This window comes from Gobio gobio (assembly GCF_949357685.1).
Source record: "Gobio gobio genome assembly, chromosome: 10".
Taxonomy (NCBI): domain Eukaryota; kingdom Metazoa; phylum Chordata; class Actinopteri; order Cypriniformes; family Gobionidae; genus Gobio; species Gobio gobio.
The window spans coordinates 2,035,979-2,058,333 of record NC_137116.1 but is presented as its reverse complement, the minus strand read 5'-3'; the positions used below and the strand labels follow the sequence as shown (position 1 = coordinate 2,058,333).

The 22,355-nt window shown below is 38.8% G+C and overlaps 1 protein-coding gene across 4 annotated transcripts; it reads right to left on the bottom strand.

Annotated features, from left to right (window-relative positions):
• Positions 1-269: 269 nt before the first annotated feature.
• On the bottom strand, positions 270-22,100 carry kiaa2013 (KIAA2013 ortholog). 4 transcript variants are annotated; one of them, XR_013817346.1, is made up of 4 exons: positions 20,571-22,100; positions 6,873-7,726; positions 1,954-2,619; positions 273-1,895 (listed from the first exon to the last, which is right to left on the bottom strand). XR_013817346.1 is itself a non-coding variant. In XM_079827685.1 (3 exons), the coding sequence occupies exons 1-3, from the start codon at positions 21,547-21,549 to the stop codon at positions 2,602-2,604; spliced, it is 1,851 nt and encodes a 616-aa protein (XP_079683811.1). In that variant the 5' UTR covers positions 21,550-22,100; the 3' UTR covers positions 270-2,601. The 4 variants fall into 4 exon arrangements, 1 of the variants encoding a protein (XP_079683811.1); XR_013817347.1 differs by having other exon boundaries at positions 273-1,838; positions 2,250-2,619; positions 20,571-22,079; XM_079827685.1 differs by having other exon boundaries at positions 270-2,619.
• Between the last annotated feature and the right edge of the window lie 255 nt (positions 22,101-22,355).

Here is a 22,355-nt window from a genome sequence, read left to right as displayed (position 1 = left end):
AAAATATCAAGGTGAAAGTCATCATAGCTTGCGTTGTATAGACCCAGCTCCCAACCCAATTTTGAGAATAGATTAACGGCGATATTTTTTTATCACCCGATAAGAGTCTCACGTTAATGCAGCACGTTAACGCCGATAACGGCCCACCACTAATATAAATACAGTTTTTATACATCTTTCAGTGCAGTTACAACACTGATGCAGCAAGTACTTAGTACCAACACAAGGATTAAGTAAGGTAGTGTACACAATAAAAATGAAGACAAAATGTAAAAGAATAGTTGCATCAGCTCATTTTAATAAAGTAAATTGAAGAGCAGTAAAAAACATGTTGAGTCTGAATCAGTATAAACCGTTTATTGCAACATGATCATCTCACTTTGATGAATGTTTAATTTCGCTTAAACTTTACGCAATATAATCATTCTTGTCTTAAACCAAATTGATTTTAGTATTTTCAATAGTGCATTATCCCCCTTTTTTTCAAAGATACATCAAAGTAGCACAAGTATAATACTGCAATTGTTCATTTTGAACAACAAAACAATGAGCCTTGAAAGAGGATGCATGATCGGAGCACACAAACCTGTTACAAGACTGTGATACATTTGCTATTATCTGCCAAATGAAAATGCAGCCTATTGTCTAGTTTTGTTGTGCAATTAAACTCAATGCAGCCTGCGACTGGGTTGGGAAGCCCTTAGTTTAGAAATTCAAACACCAACAAGCATCATGTCTCTGAGTAGAGACTGTCTAAAAAGTGTTCCTTAAGTTACTAAAAGCATCAGCTGAATGACAAACTAAGTCAGAGAAATTCCAAATGTATTTTCTATTGAACATTATGGGTCATTAATCAACAGGCTTAAGTCATGTTGCACACAATCAGAACACAGAGACATATTAATAATATCACCTGTATGTAATTTGAGCACAACTGTGGTGCCCTGAAACTGTCATTAGCCATGGGTCCATCCAAAGTTGTGAATTTAAACTTATAGGCAAAATCTGGAATATCGCATAAAACATTTGCAAATAAAGCAGTTTCCATCCCATCATCACTTCCTGGGAAATTAGCACAAAATCTATCTGTAATGAAAATGTAAGTGAGCAGACGAAACACTGTCATGTTATCTTTTGTCCGCATGCCTGGGGGTTTGGGATCATGTGAGACCCTTTTGGGAGAGAATTAAAACAAATTATTTTGATGACAGACTTTGCCTCAGGCATTTCTCAATGATCAAACCAATATTTGAGATGCTATGCGATGTGTTTGGTCGACTGGGTAGTCCAGTTATCCAATCACATTTTCTGTTTTTTTTTTGCACTTTGAGGGAGTTATTAGGGAACTGTGTTTCCATCATAGTTTATGTGCATGTCTTCTTATTGGATAGAAAATGTATCTGTGCAATGCAAGTTTTGTTTTATGCGATATCCCAACATGTGCATAAAAATAGGTGGATGGAAATATAGCTATTGTTCAAAGAAATGCCTTTTCCCCTTCCATATTCATTGTAATTATTAAGTATACAGTAAAGAAAAGAGACTTTAGTATTAAATCAGATAATCTTTCAAATAAAATCAAGCAATATTTCCTCTTACCACCCGATTTTAGCAAGGCTCAGTATTTATAAATGAATTTAATTACCATTTAATTTGTGAATTATTCATCCATGTGACTTCTCCATTCATTTTATTCACTTAAATCTTGCCCCTCCAACAATCGACTGCAAGCTTGCATTCATTTTTAAAGGGATAGTTCACCCAAAAATAAAAATGCTGTCATCATTTACTCACTTTCTCTCAAGTTGTTCCAAACCTGTATGGATATCTTTCTTCTGCTGAACACAAAAGACATTTTTGGCGAATATGGGTAACTAGTTGATTGGTCCCATTGACTTCCATAGTATAGAAAAACAATACTATGGAAGTCAATGGGGCCAATCAACTGGTTACCGACATTCTTCAAAATTTCTTCTTTTGTGTTCAGCAGAAGAAAGAAACCAAGATTCGGAACAACTTGAGGGTGAGTAAATGGTGACAGATTTGTAATTTTGGGTAATCTATCCATTCAAGTGCAATATCCACATCTCAAAATCAAATCAACAACCAATGAATAGAACCACGTACCCTACGTCATTTTATTTTTTTCACTTGGATGTACGTCACATTAGGGATGAACGTAAATAATAGATGAATGGATCTGTTGCTTTCATTTCATCATGATTAATATATATCTATATATAATTAGCTGAATTCACATAAAATCAATGGAGGCCATTTGAACACGTTTAGGAGTTGCATATTTGATTTTGTTTTCCATTAAGCTTTTACTATTGTGCTTGTTTCTAAGCTAAAAGAATGAATTAATACAAAGCGTGTTTGGATCCTTCATAATTGATGATATTTTATCATGACTTGGCACCTCTAAATAGTCTTCATATTTTAACCATATCAACATACATAATCCTCAACAAAATCAGCTAATGTTCATTATTAAATTCACACAGCAAAATGGAAAAACATGTCATATACATTGCTACATCCTGAGAGGACATCCAGAGATAGAGCCATATTTAATGTTTCTGCACACTGGATTAGGCTTCAGACAGTAACATCATCCTGTTGAAATAACAAATAAAGTGTAAATATGCATGCTTACAGTGGAAAATACATTTGATGTGATTTCTTTGTGCAAAATGTGTTGTGAACGGGAAAGTTTTAACTGAACAAATCTAGCGCTGTGTCCGAAATCGAATACTTCCCAACTACAGTACATCTGGAAAGTATTCACAGTGATTCACTTTTTCCACATTTTATGTTTCAGCCTTATTCCAAAATGGATTAAATTAATTATTTTCCCCTCAATTCTACAAACAATACCCCATAATGACAATGTGAAAGAAGTTTGTTTGAAATCTTTGCAATTTTTTTTTTTTTTTAAATAATGTAGAAGTATTCACAGCCTTTGCCATGATACTCAAAATTGAGCTCAGGTGCATCCTGTTTCCACTGATCGTCCTTGAGATGTTTCTACAACTTGACTGGAGTCCACCTGTGGTAAATTCAGTTGATTGGACATGATTTGGAAAAGCACACACCTGTCTATATAAGATCCTACAATTAATGTGTTGCATGTCAGAGCCCAGAGCCCATGAAGTCCAAGGAATTGTCTGTAGACCTCAGAGACAGGAATGTATCGAGGCACAGATCTGGGGAAGGGTACAGAAAGTTTTCTGCAGCATTGAAGGTCCCAATGAGCACAGTGGCCTCCATCATCTGTAAATGGCCACCTGGCCAAACTGAGCAATCAGGGGAGAAGGGCCTTAGTCAAGGTGGTGACCGAAAACCTGATGGTCACTCTTACAGAGCTCCAGTGTTTCTCTTTGGAGAGAGAACCTTCCAGAAGAACAACCATCTCTGCAGCACTCCACCAATCAGGCCTATATGGTAGAGTGGCCAGACAGCACATGACAGCACGCCAGGAGTTTGCCAAAAGGCACCTGAAAGACTCTAAGACCATGAGAAACAAAATTCTCTGGTTTGATGAAACAAAGATTGAACTCTTTGGTCTAAATGGCAAGCGTCATGTCTGGAGGAAACTAGGCACCGCTCATCACCTGGCCAATACCCTCCCTACAGTGAAGCATGGTGGTGGCAGCATCATGCTGTGGGGATGTCTTTCAGCAACAGGAACTGGGAGACCAGTTAGGATTGAAGGAAAGATGAATGCAAACCTGCTCCAGAGCACTTTGGACATAAGACTGGGGCGACGGTTCATCTTCCAACAGGACAATGACCCTAAGCACACAGCCAAGATAACAAAGGAGTGGCTATGGGACAACTCTGTGAATGTCCTTGAGTGGCCCAGCCAGAGCCCAGACTTGAACCTGATTGAACATCTCTGGAGAGATTTGAAAATGGCTGTGCACTGATGTTCCCCAAGAAGAATGGGAGAAACTTCCCTAAAATAGGTGTGCCAAGCTTGTAGCATACTCAAAATACTTGAGGCTGTAATTGGTGCCAAAGGTGCTTCAACAAAGTATTGAGCAAAGGCTGTGAATACTTATGTACATGTGATTTAAAAAAAAAAAAAAAAATTTATTTGTAATAAATTTGCAAAGATTTCAAACTAACTTTTTACGTTGTCATAATGGGGTATTGTTTGTAGAATTGAGAAAAAAATATGAATTGAATCCAATTTGGAATAAGGCTGTAACGTGGAAAAAGTGAAGTGCTGTGAATACTTTCTGGATGTATTGTATATAGTATGTGAAAAACAGTACACCAACAGAGTAGTATGTCCAAATATATATAGTATTCAAAAAACAGTAGGCGAAAAGTCCTCGGAAGTCCTACTACTTCCCGTGAGATTCTGAAGTGGGCATTCGATGGACACTTTACTATCCCATGAGGCCACGGGAGAGGATTTATGAATGGAGGTGAAGGGACGGAACTGACACTGGTAGGTCACATGATAATGACAGCATGGCTGTATGTCCAGATTACAATCATACTACATGCATTCCCCAGAACATACTTTTTTAATGGTTTGCGAATTAAGTTAAAATTTAAATGTAGTACCTACTCAGACAGTATGCAATTTCGTACGCAGCTTAATTTATTATATATTTTTTTTCCATGGCCTTTAACAGTCATATTTTACACCTGTTGAATTGTATCTAAATACAATCTAATTTTCCCTCAGTTCCTGATGTTACAAGTGACTAAGTTTAATAAAAAATAGTTTACTCTGAAAAATTATTTGATTAATCTGAGTTGACTTTTCAAACCCAAAACAAGTAATTGTTGTCTTTCCCCATATATTGTCAGGAAAAATACACAATTAAACGAGACGCTGTATCTTCAGTGTTACATATACTAGGAGACACATTTTAAGGAAACTCAGATGAGGCACTCATTTCACATATATGGCCCCGGATTATCTTAACCTTTAAAATAAATGTGAATGAATGTCACAATGAAAGAGGGTTGTCTAATTATTGACTGTTAATTTAATCAAAACACAAACAGAATTCAAACAAATGCAACACTGCAAAAAAAAAGAAAAAACTTCTTCACTCTGACGTGGGAAAAAAGCGTTGAAACCCACACGGCGAACAATGCAGAACATTAACAATAACAAGCAAAAAATAAATGGACAAAAAAAATAAGAGAGACTAGTTTAACGTAGGTATTCATAACTGTTCTAACGGAGCAGAGATCTAACCGAGTATGCGGCTCAGGGTGTATAATATCAGTGCATATATAGCAGTGATATGAATTACACTTCTGACCATGTGAAACTGTGCCTACTTAAACATTTACAATAGTAGCCTAGAATGATTACTGTAAATCCCATTACTGTAAATTGATTCTTAGATTCTCCAAAAACAAACAAACAAACAAACAAACAAACAAACAAACAAACAAACAAAACAACACTTAATTGAGTGCAACAATCGGTTTCTGGAAGTAAAAACTTTTTCCATATGAAAAAAAAAGACTTGTAACAATAACTGATAAACCTTTAAAGAGACAGACCTACTCTGAGTTCTGAGGATGTAATTGATGGTATACACTTTTGTCGAAGACATTCGTGCACATTATTATTATTATTTTTAAATAACCGTGTTTAACAGCTGAATTTGTGATTAAAAACCACATTACCCATGATTCTCATCTGATGTAACCAAGACTGTCTCGCAATGCTGTCCCCTATAAATATAATATATAATTAACAGTTTTCTATTTCTCCATAGTTTTTAATTTGATGATGTAATATGCAATGCTTCATGGGATTGTCCTTGGTTTCGTGGCTTTTTTTTCTTTTCTTTTAATACTTATGCATTGGAAAAATGAACGAAAAAATGTATTCTGGAACCAACACCACTGAAAAAATGGGCAGGCACTAATGCACGCTATGATCTTCATATAAGGCGTCAATTTATTTATTTACCTTGGTAGTGAAATGACCTCGACTTGTTGACATTATATTCTGGGACAGTGGATGGATGTGATCAATAAAAAAAGTTGATGCATTTCGTTAAGTTTTCTAAAGTAGCAACAGCTTCACTTCACCATACCAACAACTAGATATTAAAAGTTCAAAATGCACTTTCATTTAAATAAGAACATGAGATCTCTACGCAAGAACCCCCAAACAAACAAAAAAGGCTTTTGCAGAAAGCAGATTTTAAAGAAACAAACCCCTTAAACCAACTTGGAAGAAGAAAGACTTGAAGGCACCAGTGAAAAGTTTATGCACGAATTTAAGATTAAATAATTCAAAACCTCACCTGCTATCCAATAAAAAAAAAAATGTAATAGTCTAAACAGATTTTTATTTTTTGAGCAGTAAAACTACATATAAAAGATGGGAAATCAGTTCTGCTGAAAATCATGAGATAAATTACATTCAAAAATTGTTCTTCAAATGGTTATTCTGCGAAGCGGAATAGCATTTCAAATGTATATTCAAAAAAATAAATATCTTGATTTTCTTTTTTCTTTGACACAAATCAGTTCCAATTGTGTCAGACTGAATGAGGAAAAAAACAAAGCTCACCAAATAGTGTCTTTAGCGCACTGGTGCTTTCAGCTCATCAAAAAGTTCATAGAAAGAGAACACCCAAACTGAAGATTGCAGACAACTATTTCCAGCACACCCGACCCTCCAATTACAGCAGATTGAAAGTTTGATGGGTTACCCAAACCAATTATTGTCCCATAGTTTCCAGAGGTAAAAATATCTTGCAAGGCAGAATTTGAGAGTTGCAAAAAATGAGAGCAAGAAGAAAAAGGGAGAGGAGATTCACATACACCACAGTTACCGCCCCCCGAAAAATGGCTTGTCTTCATGTCGCAGTCTATACCTTACTCCTGAAGAGTGGCTTGGCTCCAGGCCCACAGTACTCATTGTAGATGAGTTTGAAGAGGAAGAGGTGGAAAAGCGTGATGAGGGATGCCACACTGAACCAGAAGAGGAAGGGCAGGCCTGGGTACTGTTTGGCCATGTGGTCCTCGTGAGCCAAGATGGCCTTGACGTGCATCGTGTGTCTCAGGTCTTGCAGGTGAGTAAGATCAGTGGAGATGTACAGTAGAGGCGTGATGGGCTGGGTGACCATCACAGGAAACGTGTGACCTCGCAGCTCTGACGTCAGCTCCACGGGCTCGTTCATGCAGCCGGCCTCGCAGGCGTACAGCTTCACAGGTTTCTCCTGAGGCTTGACGGACACGTGCAGGAAGGGTTTGCCTTCGACGTCCTGCAATACGGCCAGGTTGATGAGGTCTTTATTGTAATGGATCCCCCTCAAAGAGTAGCTGTTGTGAAGAACATCTGGGTCTGCCTGGAACTGAAGGTGGTTTTCGGTGAACTGCAGACCTCCGAAACTAAGGACCATGCCTTGCATCATACCATGAGTGCCTGCTGCAACAAGTACCTTGCATCCTCTTTTCTGGAAAGTCAAGTTCCAGAGATTCACAAGCTGCAGGATCTGAGCTACGTTTGTCAGGCGCTCTGGCCACAGGTTCTCAGCATGCATGGTGGCGTGGCCGCTGAAGCAGTGGTCGGCATAGTTCAGACTGGACTCCAGTCGTTCGTGCTCTTCTGATGTGAGACTCTGATCTAGTAGGGGCGCTGTGGAGGTGGACAGAATGTAGTAAAGGGTGTTGTTGACTGTACGACTGGATGGAGTATGGGCGTCTGTGATCTTTCTGATTTCCACACCTGTAAAGAAGCAAAAGACTATGAAAGATTTCCTTTTAGCTTCTTAAAGCACGTGAACACATGAATAGAAACCTTAAATGGTACAATCATACTTATTTTACTTTTTTCCCAGAGGTCCACCAATGTTTTTTTTATATTTAGGGCAAAACCACCAATTTACCTGGAGGTCCACCAATGCTATTTTTTTTCACCATTTTTAGAATAAAGCTGTACAGTTTTTGCTGCTCTGCCTTTACGATTTCTATGCTTACACATTTTTCACATGTGAAATTAGTAACATCACTTGGACTGCAGGTTTGCTGTTGGGTCTTATTTTTTTTGCACTGTTCCATGCAACTTGTATGTGTAACTGTTAACATTTTCTTACTTCTTAGGCTCCACTTTTGACTATTCTTGTGTAAGACTGTCCTTGTGTGCCTTATGTTTTGTGCACATCAGTAGCCGCGTTTCCATTACAGATTTGCGCAAAACTTTTGCGATATTTTCTAAAAGTCGACAAAAAAATAATGTGAAATGACAGCGTTTCCATTAACTGATGTTATGCGACTAAAACATTTTTTTTCCTCTCGTGATAATTCATTCCAAAAATCATTCTACGCATGTTGTTAGGTTTCTGTATATCCCAGCCACCGCACGCCATTATTTTTAATGGAAAGAGACGTGCGTGTTATAGCACTGATGGCAAGGAAAGCACCTTATACTTGAGCGGCACATTATGGTAAATGGTAAATGGACTGCATTTATATAGCGCTTTTAACAGACCTACGGCCATCCAAAGCGCTTTACATTTTGCCTCACATTCACCCATTCACACACCGACGGCGGTGTCAGCCATGCAAGGCGCCATCCAGCTCGTCGGGAGCAGCTGGGGTTAGGTGTCTTGCTCATGGACACCTCAGCACTTGGTCAGGTGGAACCGGGGATCGAACCACCAACCTTCTGGTTTGTAGACAACCTACATGAACCACTGAGCCACTGCCGCCCCTCATTATATGAGGTGTTATGATAAATTGTGGCATTTTATATTCTACAGTTTTTTTATGAGTTTAATAAAGAACTCGTCTTCTGTCCAAACACACCATCATCTGTAAAGATTGATCGACTTTTACATACGCCAGGTTATTGTGACGCATTGCCAGAGACGAGCGAAAAGTTTGAGTTTGCATGGTGGTAACTCAACGTTTTTTTTACCACTTCGTTATTTTGGCTCGGAATTTCGTTTTTTGGAAATATAAACTGAATTTAGAAATGCTTTTGAAATGAAAAACTTTGCGTTTAATAAACAAAATATATTTTTGAAATTAAGACAACGTTTGGAGTGGAGTGCAAAATAATCTGTTCCCTGAGTCCACGGCCTTTGCTGTTATCGTGAGTGTACACAAATACAAGTAGACAGTTTATAGTTTATAATTATGTCTTGCACTTGTATGGCTAAAAATGACGGAGAATTTTAAGTTTCCGCTGGAATAAGGAAAGAATTCATCAAAAAGCGACAACGACTTCGTCGGAAAGAGGGTTAAAGAAAGGTTAAAAAAACGTAGCCTATTTAGTTTCATATAGTTAGGCTATGTCTAAATATTATAATCTTTTAATTTCATATGTTGATTATGAAAAGTGAGCAGCATGAGTAAGGCTACATAATCAGATGCGCATATGTCTGGAGACATGGATTTTGAGCACAATTGAATTGTGTTTTCTAGAAAGTCTTTCTTTAAAATTAATTTTGTTTAGTATAAATTGTATTTTATTTTGATCAATGTTTAATCAACTATTTGGCTGTAGGCTATATTTAATAAATAAGAAGCAAACCAAGATCGTCGGGAATGGATTGACCTAGTCTTTGAGCAAGGCTGAAACTATAGCGTCTTTCTGTTTTAATACATTTCTTGAATATATGTCATAATTACAGTAGGCCTATAGATAGTTTTGATATTTGTGGTTGCACCGGGGTCCGTCATTATAAAGTTACGCCACTTTCCTTATTATGAGAAAATATATGTCGTTTTAACGACATAAGATCTTGTACATTCTTGAGTGGAAAAAAATTATATGTAGGCCCTATGTGAGAGCAATGCGTGACCGTACCAGGTGACCTGTAAATGCGAAAAAACTGTTTCCATTGCAGTTTTGCGAAATTTCCTTTTTCGAATTGCCTGAAAAACCACCTCATGCGAGCGTAAAAACTTTTTTGCGATATATGGGAGTTTTTGAGAAATTGGCGTGTTTCCATTGGGCGTATTTTCTATTCGCAATTTCAATTTGCGCAATTTGAAGGGTAATGGAAACGCGGCTATTGACACACCTAGACAAAACAAGGACTATGCCCTGGACACACTTATACACTCGCACACAAACGGGAACTCAAGACACGCACATATATTTGAACATCTTTCCCTTTCTTATTATATTATATTTCTTAATATACCATATATGGTAGGGGTTGATTTGGAGTACTATGATTTGATGGCCTGGACATAGTGAATGACTCTGCTTGATCTTGTGTATAAATCTGACCTTCCTTAATAAACTTGAGAATGAATGTTATGGTACTACTACAAAAATTGAATAAACGCGATGTATTTTAAGCTGTAAAACATCTACATATAACAGATATGAAAGTCTGCTTTGTAATTAACAAAGCTTTGTAATCTGCTTTGTAATCTTCAAATGGTTATTATTGTCTGAATGTATAAAAGTGCAAATGCAAATGAAAAATGCAAATGCCAGAACTGAGCCTGTTTATGTATTCTTAATGTGCATTATCAGATTTTCCTGTGGTGTGCAGGTGTTAAAGGGTTACTTCACAGATTAGCATTAAGCTTTGTATCAGTAGAAACCCGGTAGTATATTCGAATGATCGTGCTTCCCTCCCAGAGATTTCTGTATTTTTTGTCCAGAAAAAAAACTCAGATGATGCAAAAATCGTCATTTAGCATCATCGGAGGCTTTTTTGGCCAGAGGCTAGAGACACTACAGTCAGTAGTAGGAGCTAGTTCCGCATATTTTCAACCCGCCCATAGGGATGGGATCTCACTCATAGAATGTAAAATGCGCATAGACGCTCTGGCATTGATAACGGAGCGGTGCGGAGCAAAGCGAGTGTTTTCAATGAATTCCTATTAAAGTTAAGCTTCCATAAGCATGAACTGAAAACGCGCAAGACTGGACATGCACCGTGAATGACTGTGCGGCCGTGAATGAATGACAATGCAGCCATGAATGGGTACAGATAATCAAAATTTTGTTTGATTGCCTGCATTGCTGCATTTAGAAGCGTGTGCATCTCTCTCACACTCGCTGGTTTTGCAATATTTGATTGCGTCATCAAAAACCTCATTGTTCGGTAAAATTTATTCAGTCTTTTCACTTATTTGGCCGACACTTATTATTGCCATGTTCGGCCGAATAATTTCGGTTGCCGCACAATCGATGCATCCCTAATATTTGTGAATGTTTTTAATTCTGTATACCTGGTGAGCTTAAAATATTTTAGTGACCAGTAGTAATTTGTAATTTGTTACATTTATATAGCGCTTTTCTAGGCACTCAAAGCGCTTTACATATAGAAGGGGGAATCTCCTCAACCACCACCAATGTGCGGCATCCACCTGGATGATGCGACGGCAGCCATATTGCGCCAGAACGCCCACCACACACCAGCTGATTGGTGGAGAGGAGACAGAGTGATGAAGCCAATCTGTATATGGGGATGATTAGGAGGCCATGATGGAGAGGGGCCAATGGGCAAATTTGGCCAGGATGCCGGGGTTACACCCCTACTCTTTTTCGAAGGACATCCTGGGATTTTTAATGACCACAGAGAGTCAGGACCTCGGTTTAACGTCTCATCCGAAGGACGGTGCTTGTTACAGTATAGTGTCCCAATCACTATACTGGGGTGTTAGGACCCACACAGACCACAGGGTGAGCACCCCCTGCTGGCCTCACTAACACCTCTACCAGCAGCTACCTGGTTTTCCCAGTTGGTCTCCCATCTAGGTACTAACCAGGCTCAGCCCTGCTTAGCTTCAGTGGGAAACCAGTCTTGGGCTGCAGGGTGATATGGCTGCTGGTTAGTAACAATAAAAATATTTAAAAAAACATTTTTTTAGGTCTCAAGTATTTTAAAACTTCATTTAGAATGCTGTCATGCGCGAGATGCTGTGAGTGCAACGGTCAAACAAGTCTGTCTACCGTGTGTTTACATATAATGGGGAAGTAGTAGCCTAGAAATCTAGACGCACCCGAGCGGCAGCAAGTGTATTTTGCAGCAACTCTTGTCTAGCAACTCTCCGTAGACTTGCGAACTTGAAAAGCCAAACTCTAGTCGGGCCAATCACATCTTGTTTAGAGTCGGTGGTCGGGCTTAACATAATGATGGCAGAGTTGTGACGGTTCCACGTGAAATCCCTGCTACTTCCCTGCTAACAAAGAACGTTACGGCACTGAAGTCATTCTTAAAAAATCCATCAACTAGCTTCGCTGGTGGGAAAGCGCATGGGACTCAGCCATAACCCGCTTGTGATTGTTGTCACCACTGATAGCGCTGTGGTTGGTTGTAGTGCTATCCAATTGCGTGCAGAGGGAATTTGATAGACAACCGTTTATCCCGCCTCTCAGATTGAGCCCTGCCAATGGTGTGCTCCCAGACCCAAAATCTTGATGTGGGTCTGACTTGTCAGGCTAGGAAAGGAAAGTGCAATGGAATGGAAAAACGCACTAACACGACTTCATCCAAACCTTTTAGTTTTTATGGGTGAATTTTCTATATAAAAAAAACTGTCCAAACACTATTGCCATTTCTTCTTGCCCATCGGCTGCCATGTTTGTTTACTCTAAAGTGACTGCGAGAGATTTTGCGTGATTTCCCTTGTTCACAGTCGGGACTCTGGTTGTTTTTATGAATGGAATCTGTTAGTGTGTTGTGATGTCTTGATCACATTGCGGCAATTCTAACACTATAGGAACAAAACTGTTACATTTATGATTTTTTTTGTTTGTGGTCTCTCACATTTTGAAAATCTGATAAGATTTAAAACATCTTTTAAGTGTGGGCCAGCCTTAAGTGAAATGGCTTCTCAAATGAGAACTTGTTGGCGTTTGTCAATCTCATGTGAGAGACAGGTTGCTGGAAGGGAGAGGTTATTGTCCCGACCTTCATCAGAGATGTCGTTGCAAGGGGGAGGGGAAGTTGATTAAAGATTACAAGGGCACATAAAATAAAAAAAATAATGATACGCATTGATAAATCATTTATACTAAATGTTCCATAAAAATATGAATTGTCAATTTTGATTTCAAGATCAACAGATCAGACCTCAGCTTTTCCTTAAAATAATAAAATAAAAATATAATCAAATGTGTAACTTCAACAAGAGCGTGTTGTCATTTCCAAAGGCCAATCTAAAACAAGGTTGCTCACCACAGTGGCTGGTAGATAAGGTCAATTTACACAACACTCAATGCTCGTATTTGCTAGTGGTGGTTTCAAGTTTTCTAAATGAACTTGATGAGTTTCAATGTTTTTTTTTTATTTAGAAGGTTTTGGGCCCTATCATATACACCCAGCGCAATGCAAGTTTTTTTTACTAGTTTCATCCTGACGCAGTTATTTTCACGTCCAGCGCCACGTTGTTTAAATAGCAAATGCATTTGCGGCCATTTGTGCGCCGGTCTGAAAACGAGGTGTGTTCAGGCTAGGGCTGAACGATATTCTGTTTTAACATCGATATCGCGATGTGCATGTGAGCGATAGTCACATCGCCGGAACATGCGATGTGAAGGGTAGTAGCCCATGGTGTATTAAGGGAACGGTAGCACCAGGGTAGCACACAGTAAACACGAGTTTGTTGGATGGCTTGTTGCTGGGTTGACATGCACGTTCCGCATGCCTGCACAGTGATTGGCTCGCTGTGCCTCTGCTCACCGCTCACAGCCAACATTCACTGCTAAAACTGCGCGACAAAGAGGATCCGCCGCAAAAAAAGAATTTCGTACCAAAAAGAAAGTAGAAATCATCTATTTGGGACTATTTCGGCTACAAAAGGAGGATGTTGACCAAAAAGAGGTACTTTGCATGAAGTGTCATAAAGTTGTGGCCACAAAACAAGGAAACACCACCAATTTGTCTGATCACTTTAAACGGCACCACAAAGCTCTTTACGACGAATACAAAGTCAAATCTGGATGTCAACCAAAACAAACAAATATTCGTGATGCCTTTGCCAGTGTGACACCTTACCAGAAAGGCTCTCAACGACAGAAAGAAATAACAGACGCAATAACGTTTCATATCGCTAAAGATATGTGCCATGATTATGATGATGACCAACACCGTTTTACTTTGGCACTTTTGCTAAGAAAAGTTGACTTAAAAACAAAAGATTGTGAACCGAAATGCTTATAAGCTGTTTAATAAAAAATATATTTATTTTAAGTTATATTGTTGTAAACCAATCAGGGGAGTTGGTGTAAAGCTGCTGTTTAAATGTGTTCTGTTTTTGTGTTTACAGAAATGTTCTAATTTTGGAATAAAATATTAAGTGACCTTTTTGTCACTTGTAATGAAGCTTGTTTATTAGTGAAATTATTAACATCATGGAATAGTAATTATTGACTTTAGCCTGGATTGATGGCTCTCAATATCGCAATATATATCGTTGGGGAAAAAAATATTGCAATGTAATTTTTTTCCAATATCGTGCAGCCCTAGTTCAGGCGCATTGCTATTTTGAGGCAACTGAAAACGACTGCACCATTGACCAACAAAAACCCGAGCCCGTGCACGTTTTGTCCGAGCCTGGCCCGACACATTAACTGTAATTATGAGCCCGATTTAAACCCGACCATTTTTTAATTAGTGGGCGCTCTGACGAGAACCAGCCTGTAATGACGGTGTGATGCTCAGCTCAATAATCCATTCTATGCCAGCGCGCTCCACTCAAGACATGACATTTATCTGTACTGTAGTCTACTATATTGTTATAGCCATTAAACAATGTATTTTGTTTCATATGCGATGTGGGTCAGAAATTAGTTTGGTGGTTATTATATTTTGTTTAATATTAAGTTTTGTTTTGTAGAAAGCCTTTTTTTTAAGTGAATTTCGTTTTGTATAAATTGTATCTTAATTTTAATCAAGGTTTCATCAGACAGTTGCCTGGATATAATAAATAAGAAGCAAATAGGCTATAACAGACAACAATCATGACATGAAGTCGTGGGAGCGATCACTTTCATTGCACATGAGCTGGAGCACGTCTCATAAATAAACCGAGACTCAGCAGCTACTTGCCTCACAGACATGAGAAATATGTGTATAGAAAGCTTGAAATGTCCACTTTTAAACAAAACAATTCTCAAAGCGAAAAAAAATATAGGCTAGTTAAGCAATGCACAGTGTTCACGCGAGCAGCTCATGATGGAGTCTCAGCGGTTCTGTTCAGAATGCTGCACTTCATCACTGCACGTGCTGTGAGTTTAACACGCATTTTAGACTAATCCTGACTTGTACAACTTTGTACACATTTGTTTCTTAGTTGTAGTACTAGTTCTTACTTTGCAAAAAAAATAAATATATTATTTCTTATTATGGCATAGCTTTCTGCCCACCTAATAAGGCTAATAAAGTAATGATTAAAAAAACACAAATTCTTGATCAAGGGCCTGGCCCTTGGATAGTGCCGGGAAATAATCGGCCCGACCCACGGGTCAAGGTCGGGCTCGGGCAGAGAATCTAAACTCTATAGACATGTGCCGGTATACAGTAATACGATATATCACAATAATGAACATGCACGATATTGTTATCGTGGGCACTTCAAAATACAGTGAATAATTATTTATTACGAATTATTCCGATTTTTAGAATGCTTTACCCATCAACTGTTTAAAATGAACAACATGTCAAAGAGGAACGCGCACTGATGTAAACAAACCCAATGTGCATGAGCAGCACATGGTGGAACGAGTGAAGGAGACGTGCTGAATGAAAATGCACATACACACTCTGACAGCAGAGGGCGCTGATGGAACAGCAAAAATGCAGCCGTTTCCCCGTTTTTGACAGTTACAGTGTATTTTATATGCCCCTTTCGCGGGCTCTTGCGCTCAGCTTCGCGGGCTTTGTGCCCATTGGTTCGCTCAGATTACGCTGTTTTGCCATTGGTTCATGCAGTTCCCACTGGCCAGCCAATAGCGTGCGAGATGTCTCGACACTGTTTTGACTGGGCAGTAGCACTGCGTGATTTTACAATTACTTCAGTATATTCGAGAGTAGGAGAACTTACCCATACAGCGTCTTAAGACGCAGTACGAACTGACCGTTCGAAAGGGAACAAACAGCCATTCAGATTTCTGTATTCACTACGGTACTCATCACATAACCAAATACTAGGGCTGTAACGATTTGATCAAAAATAAAAACCTTGATTAATTGAAAACTTTACCTCGATTACGATTAATGAACGATTATTTAGCTTCTTTTTTTTTTTTTGCTTTCCATTTTTTGCCCCTCATAAGGTTTTTGATTAAGTTCCTGATAAGGTTTTTACTGTAAATATTTTCTACAATTAAAAGTGAATTTCTTTGTGATTTTAAAATACTTGAAGGAAACGGTTCACTTTCAGCAGTTATTGTCTATGGGGCAGATTTCTGTTTGTTGTATATCAGATACAGATAAATTAACACAGAAGAGGTCTGCCTTCAGGGCGCACGCGTGCGTTGTCAGAGACACGACACGGCTCAGTTATCTGTCACAGAAAAAAGCTGAGCACTGAACAGATACGTTTTCCGTATTGTTGTTTTTGAATAGTCCACAAACGCTTTAAATGTTCAAGCCTTTAAACACATTTACTTGACAAACTTTATGAGGACGAAAGTGAAAGCAATCTGGCTTCGGGGCTTGCGCGCGCCGTCTGTGTGTGTGTGTGTGTGTGTGTGGCAGCGCGTAGGCTATAAGAATGGCAATTAATTTACCTGTATAAACTGTGTAAACATGCAGTTACTATAGTGATTGTGGGCATCTATAAATAAAGATAACTGCTCCTGCATCTCTCTGTGTGCCTGCAAACTGCACTTGATGTGACTGACGTGGCGGAGTCACGTGACTAAAACCGAAATAACCGACATGGGAAAAATACGTCAGTTAGAGGTTCTGAATGTCGGTTTCGATTATTTTTCGATTAATCGTACAGCGTAGGGCTGTACTTAAATACTTAATACTTAAAGACGTAAGGCTAATCTGGGCTAAATGACATGCTCTAGATACTGTTTGAATATGTTCTGATTCTTTGTTGTTCAGTGACACAGTTTACAATAAGGCTCCATTATTTAACATTAGTTAATTCATTAGTTTACAAACTGACAGTGAAAAATACTTCTAAAGCATTTATTAATCTTAGTTAAATGTAAATTTCATCATTTAATAACACATTATTAAAATCAAAAGCTGTAACTTTATTATTTAATGGACCTGAGCTAACACTGACTAACAGTTGCTTTTTTAAACTAACGTTATCAAAGAAGAATAACTTCTGTAAAAATGTAGCTATTCACTCTTTGTTAATGTTAATGCATTAACTAGTGAGACCTTATTGTAAAGTGATAGCCTATTGTACTTTATAATTCTTTTGCACTTTAATCTTGTTTTAAATATTTGTTTACTTTATACATTTTTGTGTATTGCTTTATTGTATTTAAATGTTCGGTTCTTTTGTTATAAGAAAGTTATTAAACCTGTTATAGTATGACAACTTTTTTTGCAACTTATTTCAATATCGTGATAATACCGTATACCGTGATAAAAGCTTCAGCAATTAATCGCAACATGAACATTTGATGCCGGCTAGGGATGAAACGATTACCGGTTTCACGATAAACCACGATAAAATTTAGTGACGGTTAGTAATATCGTATAAAATTTTATTATCATTAAAACCGCGTGTGATTATCACGGTTGTGAAAACTCGCGGTAAATCCTGTGTAGTCAGCGTCAGTCAGGCGCAGCACCGCTGTTTTTTGAATGATAAGAAATGGCAGAAGGCAGTGACAGCACTTCTGGGGATTGTTCAACCTCTAAAAGGACCAAATCTGAGGTGTGGTCATATTTTGGCTTTTACAAAAGTCCTGAGGGAAACTTAATCTAAGATGGTCACCCTGTCTGCAGAACATGCCAGAAGAAAGTCACTGTAATAGGGGAAACACTTCAAAACTACGAACGGCAAGTGGACTTTGACCTCAATACCAAAACTACATCTGGGAAATAATAACGTGAAGCGAACGAACAAATTTAGTCAAGACTAACATTTAAGGGATAATCAGGGCTTGACATTAACAACCGCCATTTGCGGGTGTAACGTTATTTCGGCTGCACACTAGTCACTCTGGCTGTTGAACTTATAATAGTCTTCTCAAAAGCCATCTGTTATAATCGCGTTGCGCATTATAACCACTCACACGTGTTTCTATTGAGTTTATGAATGCAATGTCTCAAAATCAGAGGCGTTCAGATTAGCCGGAGTTTCATTCAGAGCGCGCGCCGCTCTTACTCGCTGAAATCTACACTAAAAGCAGAGATTTATAAACGTGCGATGTATGCAGGAGATTCATTCATCATATAGTGGTTGTACTGTTTTTGTTCTATTTCAGCAGCGAAAATGGTTTTAAAAACACAGCAGAAGCACAGCGCGTCTGATATGACTGGCATAACGCTAGTGAATTTAGGGACCGTCTCTAAAGTTACATACAACATTGGTAACGTTACACGTTTCAAACTTCAGCATTTGAAGAGAATGACAGTCATAAAACTGACTGTAAAGTGATCATTTAGGTGTCAGGTATGATGCACACATTTTGATATTTAATAAAATAAACTGTCAAATCATATGGAAATATGGATATGCATTATTTCACTTGGATACTGTTTGGGCTCTAACACAAAATATGCTAGATTTAAATGCATCATTGCTGAACACTGTAAATATATTCTCAAGCAATATTCTCATCAGAGATAATATTAGAGATTATATTTACGACTAATTATTATTATTTATGCATTATGCGTTGCTATTGACGACGGCCATTAAGGAAGGAAATCCCACAGAATCTAGCTTAAAAAAGTGCATAGAGCTGCTTGATTTATTTGTTGTTTGTTGATTTTCAAATATAAAACTTGTTGAAATGTTTTAAGTGTGTGCATCAGTTCTTTTTGAACACTTTCATCTCGTTTGAACAAAACCGTGATAATATTGATAACCGTGATAATTTGGGTCACTATAATCGTGATGTTAAATTTCCATACCGTTTCATCCCTAATGCCGGCTGATCATGCCTACTCACAAACATTTTTAAATATTAAAAATAAAAGGATTACAATGTAAAAGATTATTATTGTATACATAAAGATAAAAATGCATGTATCAGAATTACCTATTTGCAGTAATGACGTATGAAATTGGCTACTTATTTAACTAATCGTGGCAATACACACATGTATTTAAACTGACTTGTCAGGTTGAGGGTGTCTATATTCCGCCATGTAAATAGCGAATCCCCATGGTGCAAGCGCAACTGGCTTTTAAAGGGAATGAGAGATGAGACTCTGATTGGTTTACTGCACGTTACGCCCAAAACACACCCCCATGACTCATCAAGAGAATAGGTACAACCCTCTTGGACCATGCGCCTGGCGCGCTGACTATTTTTCCCGTCTTTAAAGCAAAAATGGATTTGGACACGCCCTAAGTGCACTTAAGCCATGTGCTTTAGTTTAGACCATGCACTCAGATCGTTAAAATAGGGCCCTTTGGGTTAAAGTCCTGTTGTGGTGAAAATCAAGTTTTTAATGTTGTTTATATGCCTTTGTGGTGTTTTTAATATGCTTTAAGACAAACCATGTGCAAATTCACAAGTCAACAACACTGTTGAGTATTTTCTCTTTAAAACTCCAGTGAACCAAAGACATTCTCAAAAAGGTGGTTTTAAATAGTTTTTCTGTGTTACGGATGTCATAAACTTGTAACCAATCATGTTGACGTGTGGGCGGGCTTTAGCATATCATTAACTATTGTCTGAAGCTGGGGAATCTTAAGAGAAGTCAGGTTATCCCAGTATATTTTTTCTGTTTATATGAAAAATCGGGTAGATTTAGCAATATAGCGGGTGAATTATGTATATGATGATGTTATGATAATCTATATGCCTTTCTCCACTGATGTTCTAAATGTTCAAAGCGTTTCTAAGGATGCTGACTGATATTGAAGGCAGACTAAGATGCGGAACGGGAACATGGTTTGTGTGACATTAGCAACACATTATTAGCTGTTTAATAACCTAGTCAAGCAAAAGGCTAATCATATTAATTACCGTTATGTGTCTGACGTTGTAAAGAACAATACCATTGTGCAGTGTTTACCTCAGTAAATTGGACGACTGTATTTCTGAGCTTGTGAGAGCCGGGGTTAATTTGCATATTCAAGCCGGGGTTAATAGAGTTACATTCAAGCTATTTGAAGGCACAAAGTTTTTCACAAAGAATTATTATTTTTTTTTTTTAAATATATCATTTTGGTGATCAAAGATGAGTTTTTAGGGATAAGATTATTGACTACAGGGGGACTTAAAAGTCAAATTTTCTGTTCGTTTTCATAACATGTTAAACACTTTAAAAGATCAAGTACAATACGATTTGTCAATGATACAACCTCTTTAGGATTTCTTAATTCAGAATTCTACAATGTAAATTTTTGGAGTGAACCTGAAATACATATATTATACATATATGATGTACTGATATAATTTACAATTAATGATAATTAAGTCAGCAGACTGTGCTCAGTCAACTTGCCAGATATGAAGAGATCCATCCATGCTTGCTGGTGCTCTTGCATTAATTCTTCCACATTAGCTCGGAGGACCTCCACCATCTCTCTTTTGACTCCTTCCCTGAGCTTGCCGAGAGTCTCTTCCAGTTTCCCACCCTCAGTGGGCTCTGAAGTGTGAATCACACTCACCAGGTTTTCTGAGTATTCAGATTTGGGAGGAACCTGGATCTTAGTGCTCAGTTTCTTTGTGAACACCACCACTAACACGGTGTCCTTCTTTTCCGTGAGCACCCTACCTGAGGACAGCATGAATTCTTTGTCCTCTATCTTCTCTATGGTGCTCCTAAATGAAAGAGACTCCATGGCCACGTCAATCGAAACCACGTGGTCTGTAGGGTTTGAAATGTGAATCCTCTGAAGATAAACATTGGGTCGGCTGCGATGCGCAACAAATTCCTCACGTACGACTACACACTCCTGAGAATTAGCTGTCAGGAAGCACCGGGAAGACAGCACAGAGCCTTTTCTGTACCACAGCATCATTCCCCGAGCTTCAGAGCGCGCTCCTGGCACCTGCAACCGCACTATCGGGCTGTAGTCTGTTTGGTGAACTGGTGCAGACCCAGGCTGTGGAGATGAAGCTACCCAGAGTTTGTTTGAGTCCACATCCACCAGAAAATGTCCATTACCGACCACAAACGGAACTGATTCTTTGTTTTGGGGGGTAAGAACCACTCCCTCCCCTCTGTCAACCAGTGACACCCACCTGTGAAGATCAGTCTGCAAACACACCCCTGCAGCTCCCCCAGGCTCTCTAGACATGTTTAGAAACTTCAGGAGCCCATCTGAGCTCAAGTACCAGTAGAAAATGAGGAAAAGCAGTAATCCAACCAAAACACGGCGGGCCCAGCTGCTTGAAAGCAAACCAGGCAGCCCCTTTAACCTCTGCTGAAGCCACATGATCTGTCTTTTGCACCAAATGCTCTTTGACGGTTTAAACATAAACTGCTACTGCTGTTGTCTTCAGTTGAGGGTGATCACTATATAGGGCATCAGTGACTTCCTGACAGCAGTAAAAGCTGGGAGTGGCAAACAGCTTTGGCAGGCATAGTAGTCATCAAGCTTAACTTGAAGAGCAAAACGCACGGGGTAAAAAAAAAAAGTATTAGTAATTTCTTCGGCCACAAAGTGGTGGGAAACCCTACTTCCTCATTCAAAAAGCACGCGTATTTTTCGAGTACTCGGTCTTGAACTTATTTTCCGTTAAAATAAATGCAAAAACAACTCCAGACATTTGTTAAAGGAGCCAGAAAGTTTGCATTAATTCGTGTTGCTGTTATCAGGCTAGTCAGCTGACTAGTCAACACATTTCTGCTCACCCATTTCGCGTTCACTCTTCAATGTTTACTTTGTCGCGTCGAAGCAATGTTTGCGTCGCGTAATCACGTGTGTCTAACCAAACGTTGTTTGTTTGCTGTAGTATGTTGTGGAGTGTACATGTCATCTCTCAGCCAGCTGACATCTCTGTTTGTGGTAGGAAACCAGGCTGCCGTAAAACTACCGGAAGTGTCGCAGTCCAAGACCTGTCGTGGTTCAAGCTGGAGTAGCGCTTGAAATCGCTGTTCTGCAATCAGCCGTTGGCAGCCTGTCTTCCGTCATTGCAACGTGGCAGTGGAAGACGAAACTGATCCTGGACCAGTATATAATACTGACCTGGAAACTTCTAAACGACTTTACGGCACTAGTGATGACCGCTGCCTTTCCTGTTTGATTGAGTTAATGGATGTGATACTTTTGTGACATTTAAG